The sequence below is a fragment of the Cornus florida genome, unplaced genomic scaffold (genome assembly GCF_030987335.1).
Source record: "Cornus florida cultivar Cherokee Brave unplaced genomic scaffold, ASM3098733v1 CherokeeBrave_3.0.0_Hap2_Chr01, whole genome shotgun sequence".
In the NCBI taxonomy this organism is placed as follows: Eukaryota; Viridiplantae; Streptophyta; class Magnoliopsida; order Cornales; family Cornaceae; genus Cornus; species Cornus florida.
This window is the reverse complement of record NW_026775571.1, coordinates 40,318,895-40,329,417: the sequence shown is the minus strand read 5'-3', so window position 1 is coordinate 40,329,417 and position 10,523 is coordinate 40,318,895. Positions and strand designations below refer to the sequence as shown.

At 34.3% G+C, this 10,523-nt stretch overlaps 1 protein-coding gene across 3 annotated transcripts; it reads left to right on the top strand.

The window, feature by feature from the left end:
* The first annotated feature begins 2,368 nt into the window (after positions 1 to 2,368).
* On the top strand, positions 2,369 to 7,679 carry LOC132295112 (putative E3 ubiquitin-protein ligase RF298). 3 transcript variants are annotated; one of them, XM_059793227.1, is made up of 4 exons: positions 2,369 to 2,514; positions 2,770 to 2,813; positions 3,125 to 5,290; positions 6,946 to 7,679. In XM_059793227.1, the coding sequence occupies exons 3-4, from the start codon at positions 3,131 to 3,133 to the stop codon at positions 7,486 to 7,488; spliced, it is 2,703 nt and encodes a 900-aa protein (XP_059649210.1). In that variant the 5' UTR covers positions 2,369 to 2,514; positions 2,770 to 2,813; positions 3,125 to 3,130; the 3' UTR covers positions 7,489 to 7,679. The 3 variants fall into 3 exon arrangements, with proteins under 3 accessions (XP_059649210.1, XP_059649201.1, XP_059649218.1); XM_059793218.1 differs by having other exon boundaries at positions 6,901 to 7,679; XM_059793235.1 differs by lacking the exon at positions 6,946 to 7,679 and adding an exon at positions 5,382 to 6,894.
* Positions 7,680 to 10,523: the final 2,844 nt, after the last annotated feature.

Sequence of the window (10,523 nt, the reverse complement as noted above, 5' to 3'; positions counted from 1 at the left end):
ACCTTGGGAACTTGATCCAGGCTTCATCATCAAATAAATAAATATATAAAGTAATAAAATAATAAAAAAAGTTGTTGACAATTAGTTGGTATTTCCTTGCTCGTCGCAAACTCGAAAATTGGGATAACTGATATAGAATATTATTTCCGCATTGACTGATTGTGTTGACTAACTAAGATAAGGATGATATTTGTTTTAAATCCTAACTCCCAGGAGATGGAGATGGAGATGGAGATGGAGATGGTTTTGACCTTATTAGTTTGTTGGTGGGTAGAGATGATCAACCCATTCAAAGATTTGTTAAAGGAGATAAGCCTCATATTCTCAATCGACTCAGATCACTAGTATTGCAATAAATACGAGGTTGGCTAATAAATGACGTAAGTGAAAAAAATATTGTTGTCATTAAATACAGTACTCTACTACTCCTTTAGATCACTGACTTAATTATCGAAGAATCCTCAATCGGCACCACACCAGTGTCATATGAAGTGATGTCATTCTTGTTGTACTGTAGGAAACACCGCCGTTCCAGAACATGTCGATTCTCTCCTTAATAGAACCTATCCTTCATTGTGAGTCTTCCCATATATTTATCAAGAAATAAGTTAATCCTCATTTAGATTCTTTTTTATAATTCAATTCAACATTTAATTTAGAACGAATTAAGTACTTATTTACTTCAAAAGTGTGTTGATAACATAATTGAATATAACTTAAAAAGATAAATTTCACTTAAAATGGCATAAATTTAAAGTGATAATGATTTCAATTAGGGTGGTGGTATTGGAGTTCCAAAATTGTACTCTAACACTCCACTAATATTTTTAATAAAATAAAATACCTAAAATGCCCCTGTTTAGGCTTTAAGGAGATTCAAGACCTCTCACTTCTCTTCTTTTCTCGTCGTATCTTTCATCAAAAATCTTTGCAACCCATTTTTTTCGCTAATGGGTCCGATTCCTCTTCACACTCTCGAATCATTTCAATTATTAAGGAGCATACTATAAATATTGCAACTTTTTGACTTTGCCTTGTTGAAAATATTTAACTTGTTAAAATCGGATTCCTCTCTCTACTTCTCACTTTAATTTTCATTTTTCTATCTTCTTCCTTTTTAGAAATTTGAATGTCAAATCAGCTCCATTGTTGTTCATATAATTGTTGATACTTTTACAATATTCCACTCATATACATACAAGACAAATGAGAAGCCAATCATAGAATAATACAAAGTTTCAAGGGTCTTATAAAATTGCAACGTTCATAGAATTGGCAAATTGAAAAAATAAAATAAAATAAAAAGAGAATTCTATTAAGATTAAAACTAAATGTATCTAATTAGGGCTCCATAAAAGTAAGGAAATGCTAGAGTTTGGTAGGAGGCCACAAAATGAAGGAAATATTAGGGTTTGGTGAAGATGTTTAGAAGGAGAGCAAAGAGGAGTGAGATGATAGACATGTTTTGATTGGGGCTAATTTTGTAATTTCAATTTAAGGAAAGAATGGGTGGAGCGCCACAGTATTTTTTTTTAGCCCCCAAGATCACACTACCCTTTAACTTATCCCTAACTATGAATGCTTAAAATTTGAAAAGATATAAAAAGGAATCTCAATTTTTTATTATCACCTAAAAACGTTAGCATTTAAAGTTTTAAGATTTTTACTACTTAATTTAGCACATCATCTTAGGTTAAAGCAACATACTTGGATAATGTAGAAGAATTACTATTAAAAATGTCCTTGGGATAAATTTATTAATTTATATATAATTTGACGAAATAATAAAATCGTGGCTTTGACAATGGACGTTACCTTATGTTGAGGATGAGTCTTGACGCAATAATAAAATTGTTTTATTGTGACTTAAACATTACGTAAAATTGTTTTATTGTGACTTAAAGGTCAAGTGTAGTTTTCGAAACAGCCTATGTAATGCTAATATTGTATAAATTTATTTATATGATTTTAAAAGGTAAAATCTATTTTGTCAAGTTTTACCTTCCATGACTTATAGTTGAGGAAAAATAACAACTTTCTCCTGCTCTCTCTGGCCCCCTTATTTTTTATTTTTTTTTATTTTTATTTTTTCAAAAGCTCTTGTATAACTTATGACTATTTGTAATATTGTGAAAATTTCACAGATTATCAAAAAATAATGATTTTTCATAAATAAGTACTGATTTACGATATTTTATTTGGAATGAGCAATTATAATAGAAAATATGTACTAGTGTTTATCCAAATTGCCTCTTATACCCCTTTTTTAACCCTGATCAAACCCAAAATGCATACATAGGTAACCATGGTTAAATGGTCTGGTTGACACCCAAAATATAAATAAAATTCTCCAAAATTAGAGAGAGAATAGAGAGAGAGAGAGAGAGAGAGGAGAGACGTTCAATGCTCTAAGCAGAAAGAATATAAAGCGAGAAGAAGTATCGATTGTCTCCAGCTTCTCCGATTCTCTGAGATTTATCCTACCTTTGATTGCTCAGACGTAGCTCAAATCGGGTAAGTCTCGATTGAACGATTTTCATGAAATCTCGAATTCCTCACTTTTATTTTGGATCTTCTATGTACATATATCTATATATAGACACTTTAATTGCATATTTGTTGGTATATTTGTTTGGTTTTTTCTTATCTGTGTATTGATTTTGATCCTGATAGGTAGTCTGATTCATTGGAAAAATAAAATGTATCCGTTATTGAATTTTCATTTCTGGGTATCCCTTTTTTTATTAATAATTTTGTTTTTTGATGCAGAAATTTTGATTAAGTTCATAGATTCCAATACCTGAGAAAACAAGGTATGATTTATAAGTGTTGTTTTAATGGAATGATCAATTACGGGGATCAAATGGTTATTTGTATCCACTATAAGTGGCTGGAATTTATGAGCTGGTTTTGGATACTCTTAAGGATGAAAATCTGAACCTTCTTTTTAATTTTAATTGTCTTGATTACATGGAACAATTGGGTTATTAGTGTTGTATACATTCACATTTATTGAGACACGCACACGCACACGCACACGCACACAGAGAGATTTGTTTCTCTTGATTTATCAGATATTGTCAACAAATTTTGGTGAGGTATTGAAGGATATTCTATTGTGCAGCTTAGAATGGCTTCAATGGTTGCTAAGGCCAGTGGCAGTAGTAGTACTAGTCAACTTTCATCTGCTATCTCGCTCCAAGAAAAAGTAAGTAGGAATAAGAGAAAGTTTCGGGCTGATCCACCTCTCGGTGATCCAAATAAGATTCTTACTTTGCCTCAGAATGAATGCTCGAGTTATGAATTCTCGGCTGGGAAGTTTGAAATCACCCCAAATCATGGACATCCGAGTGGGTGCGACATGTGTAGCATTAAACAACAGGTCCAAGACCATTGTGATGCCTTGAAACTTGACCTTGGATTGTCTAGTGCCGTAGGGTCATCTGAGTTAGGACCAAGCCGGTCTAGAGATGAAATAGAAGCAAAAGATGAGTTCTATGACGCTAATTGGAGTGATCTTACAGAATCCCAGCTTGAAGAACTTGTTTTAAGCAACTTGCAAACAATTTTCAAAAGTGCAATAAAAAAAATAGTTGCTTGTGGTTACAGTGAAGAGGTTGCAATAAAGGCTGTTTTAAGATCTGGTCTTTGTTATGGGTGCAAAGACACCGTGTCAAATATAGTGGACAATACTTTAGCATTTCTTAGAAATGGCCAAGAGATCGATCCTTCAAGGGAGCACTACTTTGAGGATCTACAACAGATGCAGAAATATGTATTAGCAGAGTTGGTTTGTGTTCTTCGAGAGGTTAGACCTTTTTTCAGCACTGGGGATGCAATGTGGTGCTTGTTGATATGTGACATGAATGTGTCACATGCTTGTGCAATGGATGCTGATCCCCTGAGCAACGTATTTGGTGATGGGGCTCCAAATGGGAGTTCCACTTTTTCTGTGCACTCCCAGATGAAAACTGAGGCTAAAAGTTCTGAACTCAATTTTCCAAATCCATGTAAACCAAATCCTTCAATTCCTTGTGCACATAATTGTCAATCTGAGACAGCTACCATGGATTCAATTTCTTGTGCACATAATTCTCAATTAGAGACACCCACCATAGCAGCTGTTCCAAACTTGAGAAGTCAAAAAAGTTCCATTGTTCAGGATGGACTTGTCTCAGAGAAAGAGAATTTGAACTCTGTACCAGATACCATCGATAAATCCTTTGGTGTTGCAGGAACATCCCCATCTCCTGCCCATGAAGAGAGGTTTGGGGCCAGTAGAAAGATTTCTGGTATTAATAGGAGAGAATATATACCTCGACAGAAGTCGCTTCATGTGGAGAAAAACTACCGCACATATGGTTCTAAGAGTACTAGAGCAGGAAAACTTTTTAATGGGTTAATTTTGGATAAGAAATCAAAGTCTGTTTCAGACTCTACTGGTGTTTGTGTAAAAAGTGCCTCCTTGAAGATAAGTAGGGCGATTGGAGTTGAATTGCCTCAGGATAATGGAAACAGTAATCTGACAACATATATTGGGCCTGTTAAATCTGTTTCTACCTTACCTAAAACCATTGTTCCATATACATTACCTACAGTCAATGCCCCACCTGCATTATCAGCTGCTGATACTGAGCTTTCTCTTTCACTTCCTACAAAAAGCAGTGCTGTTCCGATGCCTGTCACTAGTAAACCTGAGGCTTCAAAATGTAGTTACGCTGGGTTACCAGATGACAAGTCCCTGGGGCAGTGGGTCCCACGGGACAACAAGGATGAAATGATTTTGAAGTTAGTTCCAAGGGTACAGGAGCTGCAAAATCAGCTACAAGAGTGGACAGAGTGGGCGAATCAGAAGGTTATGCAGGCTGCTCGTAGGCTGAGCAAAGACAAGGCTGAGCTTAAGACACTGAAACAAGAGAAGGAAGAAGTAGAGAGGCTCAAGAAAGAGAAGCAAACTTTAGAGGAGAACACCATGAAGAAGCTCTCTGAGATGGAGAATGCCTTGTTCAAGGCTAGTGGACAGGTGGAGCATGCCAATTCTGCTGTTCGGAGGCTTGAGGTGGAGAATGCTGCATTGAGGCAAGAGATGGAGGCTGCTAAATTACGAGCGTCGGAGTCAGCTGCAAGCTGTCAGGAGGTATCGAAGAGAGAGAAAAGGACACTGATGAAGTTTCAGTCATGGGAAAAGCAAAAGGCTTTGTTTCAGGAGGAGCTTGTAGCTGAAAAACATAAGTTGTCAAAGCTGCAACAAGAACTGGAACAAGCTAAAGATCTCCAAGATCAACTTGAGGTATGCTCATTCCAAATTGGATTCTACATTTGTTTATTTATTAAATTATTTACGGAAATAATTTAAGTTGTCTTTTCAATATGATTTACAGTTTGCATTCAAACAGATTAAAGGTAAACACGATTGCTTTCATAATTACTGGGTCAGTCAAACAATTATATGACGCGTGCAGTGAATGGATCCAACATATTTTCCTGAGAGGCTCTTTTAAAAATACTTTGATTTGTTTCATACTTTGGACAATCAGTTATTTAGCAGCACTCCAGGGAAGGAATTTAAAGGCAGTGAAGAAGGGCCACTCAGGTTGATTTCTGCGTAGGAGTTTTCTCAATTGAACCTATGATCCTCTGGTATTCCATTTCTATATGGCACATAAAATGTACAATAAGTACGCGAGGGACGTTTCAAAGATAAAAATGATACATGATGAACATCCCCCCTAGATAGAGTTAGATGATGGAAATTATTCATGTAGTCCACCTGAAGTTATGGGATTTAAGCCTTTTTTGAGTTTATTTGAGATGGAACATTTAGATGATATACATGTGCGTGTGATAATTGATATACATGCATGTTCTTCATAAGAAGTGAGTCAAATATTGACCAGACACTTTCTTTTTCCTGATAATCATGACATACCTTCAATGTCTTTCTCACTAAAAGAGTAACGGTCATGTAGTAGCAAAGATACCAATTCTGTTGCCTTGCCATGTGTTTTGTTTGTTAGTAATTTTTTTCTGAATTTATTTGGTTAGGTTTAATTACTTCAAAATACTTGGTATATTTTAGGCTTTACTAAAACAGTTCTTCTTTAATGTTCATTTTGTTCCAATGCGCATCCAGACTACTAATGCGATGTACATTATTTACCTTGTGCTTTAAAATGATTTCAAGATGTCTTCAGTAGTTGGTGATGAGAAAATATCTGCGAAATGAAACCTTGAAATATGAATAGAAGCATATATTTAAATACTGTATAAAGGAAACTAAAAATATGTATTAGAAGTGGATTTTTGAAATACAGGACGTATGATTTGAGATTTAGGGACATTTTTTATTAAGAATTTGAGACAAACTTTGAAGTGTAAGAAAGTAAATTAAAATTTTAAATTAATAGAAGAAAGTGTGAATGCTTCCTGCTGTCACAGAAGCACACTGTTCAACCCCTAAAATTATGGGTTTTACTACTGGGTTCTTTCTTAGTAAAACAGCAACAACAAACAAAATCTTTTTCTGCTACTTGGGTTCTACTTGAATCCTGTTTTTCCATTCCACTCTATCTAAGGTCGTAGCCTCAGTCAAACCACATGTTATCATATCATTCCTTATTAACTCTACCCACGTTACACACACAGATTAAATCTCTACCCACGTTTTGGTCTTCCCATTTACCTAGTATTACCCTCTTAGTGTAGACCACATCACTCTTCCTAACTGGCAACTTAATGGTCTTCTTTGCACACATCCAAAACATCTTAGTCGATATTCTCTAATTTTATCTCCAATTGGTGAATGTGTTCATTTTCTAATTCTATCCTTTCTTGTCTTGCTGAACATGCATCCCAACATTTGCATTTCTGCCATTCTCACTTTATGCCCATGTTTCCTAGCTGCCCAACTGGGTTCCTTCTCATTGGAAACGTAAATTATCACAGGCTAGATGGAAGCAGGAAGAGAAGGCAAAGGAAGAATTAATTACTCAGGCCAGTTCAATAAGAAAAGAAAGAGAACAAATCGAAGCTTCAGCAAAATCAAAGGAGGATATGATCAAAATGAAAGCTGAAAACAATCTGCAAAGGTACAAAGATGATATTGAGAAGCTAGAGAAAGAAATTTCCCAATTGAGATTGAAGACTGACTCCTCGAAAATAGCTGCTCTAAGAAGAGGGATTGATGGAAGTTATGCTAGCAGATTGACAGATATCAGAAATGCTCCACATCCCAAGGAGTCCCAGATGCCTTATACCTCCAGAATGTTATCAAATTTCCATGACCATTCAGCAACTGGAGGTGTGAAACGGGAACGGGAGTGTGTGATGTGCCTTTCAGAGGAGATGTCTATAGTTTTTCTCCCATGTGCCCATCAGGTGGTCTGCACAACGTGCAATGAGCTCCATGAGAAGCAAGGAATGAAGGAATGTCCTTCCTGTAGGAGCCCCATTCAGCGGCGTATCTGTGTACGTTATGCTCGCTCTTAAATTTATTTCTAGAAGTGAGTTGAGTGTTCTAAATAAAAATTTGTGGGACTTCTTTGAAAATAGTAATGCATTTGAATGACCTCTTTCAAGAGTTTAGACAGCTATGCTGTCGCACCTTTAATTAAAAAAAAAAAAAAAATGCGTAATAAATATGGGACTGTTGATGATGCTCCCGTCTTTTGATTAAATAAGGACTCTTTGCTGATGCTGTTTGGTAATTTGTTTTTTTATACAAACTCGAAAACATAGCTTAATTTTTAGGCTGTTCTACAATTTGTATCCTTTTTGCTGTGGTCCCCCTTTTGCCTTTTGTTTTTTTCTTTTTGTTTTGTTTTTGTTCTTTTTTATTTTTTGCTTTGTCTTTTTGTTTTGTAAAGAATAACATTTTCCTTTTACTGGCTCAAACTTTTCAGTTTCCTGCAGATAATTCTTTTCCCTCTTTTTTGGGCCCTAAACTATTGTATTTGGAAAGGATAAATGGGGTTCAATAGGAGCTTGTCATCGGAAATATTTGGAGCTTGCTTTGTTAAGTTTGGCTGCCCTATGCTTTTTGCCTTTTTGAATCTCATATTTAATGGTTAGTGTGGTGTAGCCCCACTTTCTCTGATTGCCGCTACCAGTTCATTTTGGTATTTTCACTGCCTGTTAAATTTCATTGCCAATTTTCAATTTTTAGAAGGATGTACTCAGAGCTGCCAAGTATTGCTAATTCTCGAGTCCTTTGAACTATCAAATCATTTTGACCTTGTAGTGAATACTTGCCCTGTTGTGTTACTGACAAACTCTGCCTCCATCAGTTAAAGCCCTCCAGACAAGGAGGCTACATATGTGTATTTATATGATTATATTGGCAATCCTCTCTCTCTCTCTCTCTCTCTCTATATATTATGTATACACATACTTTGTAAACCCCTTTGGGTTAAAGTCAGGTGGCTACAATTTAGGTACTTTTTGAACAATCTCACCCTCCAAGTTTGGTAAATTCAACAATGACATACCAAATCAAGGTAAAAATACATTATTGCCTTTGACTTATGAATTGACTTATTTAAATTATAAATTTACTATTTTAACCTTCTCAGAGCATTTTAATGAACAAAATTAATCTTCACACTACAATTTTATTTTGATAATTATGATCATTGACCTTGGGGAGACAATATATCCACACTCTTTTGATTATTCAGGATTATGTGATATTTATTTGTTAATAAACTCTCATAAGTCCTAAATTATCTATAATAATTGAACAATAACTAAAGATTTTTTTTTTTTAATTTATTTATTGGTAATAACTAAAGACTTAGAACCACCTAATTGTAGGTAGTATTTTTTTGTTTTTTTCTTGGCAAGAAACTCATATAGCTAAACTTTAGAATAAACTTATAATATTATTATAATTAGTATATATTACATACTGCTATAAGTAATGTTACATATTCACGAAAATATTAATTGCCTATTTTTTATATGGTTTTTGGGTTTGTTACGGATTTGATTTTTGCTATTAAACATGTGGACTGAAAGTTGTGTCAAAATGATGATGTTATTATCTTCTCCATCACTTCTCAATGTCAATTTAATATTTAATAATTCTATAAATTAATAAAATTTGCATCTAACCAATGCAATTGTTTATTCCTCTTTGAAGAGTAATATCACTTGTTCATTTTGAGAACATAGTGCTTTTTGTCGACAAATTATAATTAATTTGATATCGTGTAAAATGTAGGATGTAACTTGTTCACAAACATTCTAATGGACAAAATTAAAATACTTTGAGAAGGTTAAAATAATAAATTCAAGATTTAAATAAGTCAATTCATAAGTCAAATGACAATAAGATACTTTTATCTAGATTTAAGGGTGTTATTATTTAATTTACCAAATTTAAAGATTGTTATTGTCCTAAAAGTATTTAAATTATAGTTATTTATCTTTAATTCAAACTTGGAGGGTGCCGGTGCAAGTTACCTCTCCGTTTAATACTTTGTGACCATTTCCGTAGATTAGGTACAGCATGGTGCATAGGAACAGGTGGCAGTTTTATGGCGACTCTTGAAGTTGATGGTCCAATCTATCAGGGTTGAACACTGGCAATACGAGGCAATTTCTTCAAGTTTTTATGGCATCCTCAGATTTTTGTAACTTAAAAAGTCTCATGAATCTTTTGGGGGTATACTAGGGATGGTTAGGGGACGGTTTTGAGCGGGTACACCTTCTCTCGTTTAGAAACTCCTGTCCTCCTTTTGTTCAAAACTATCTAAGCGGAGGTCTTTTCACTCTATCTCATCTCGTTTAATTTTTTTACCCCTGTGATTACGCGTCAATTTAGTTCCAAAAATTCTCTCATTTTTAAATTTTTTTTTTCAAATATAATTATATAATTATTAAAAAAATTAATAAAAAACAAACTATCAATAATTTAACACAAAATTTAAGAGTACGAGCGTTTTTAATTTATAGAGTTCCGTCGTTCTTTAGATCGGTTAAAAAAATGAGTGAATGTGATATAAAATTTTTAAAACTAATTATATATATTAATAAAATAATAATAATTTAATAATTTACATATTATAACCGGACAGGACGAGACGAGAAGATTTTCATTAATAAAACTTATTTTAACCCAAATAAACCAGATAATTTTCAAAGTTGTTATAAATGGGGCGGTTACGGTCCCCGCAGGGAATCCCTGGTTGACACACAAAATAATCTGTTGCTTGCAAAGCAACACCTTCCCTCCTACTTGTCAAAAGGACCTGAGAGGCATAATGACATGTGTGACATACCTTCTAGGCTTGCCTTCTTGTTCATATTACTGTATGTGGTGTGGCCTTTTGTCTTTACGTAACTGCCCCTTTTTGCTACTCCAAAGTCCAAACCATTGGAGCCTATCACAAAAATGACAGTATATACAATTGTTAGAGCAGATCATCACAAAAATTTAAAAGTGTGATAAATAATAATATTTTTAAAATCCTAATAAGATATTATATATAATTTTAAATTTAGGTTTAGAGGTGCGGGATCGT

What these genes read in the sequence shown, in the direction of transcription:
- LOC132295112 (XM_059793218.1), top strand. Translation starts at nt 3,131, where the DNA reads ATGGCTTCAATGGTTGCTAAGGCCAGTGGCAGTAGTAGTACTAGTCAA. An exon ending in ATCTCCAAGATCAACTTGAG is followed by an intron (nt 5,291 to 6,900) that starts GTATGCTCATTC and finishes CATGTTTCCTAG; the next exon opens with CTGCCCAACTGGGTTCCTTC.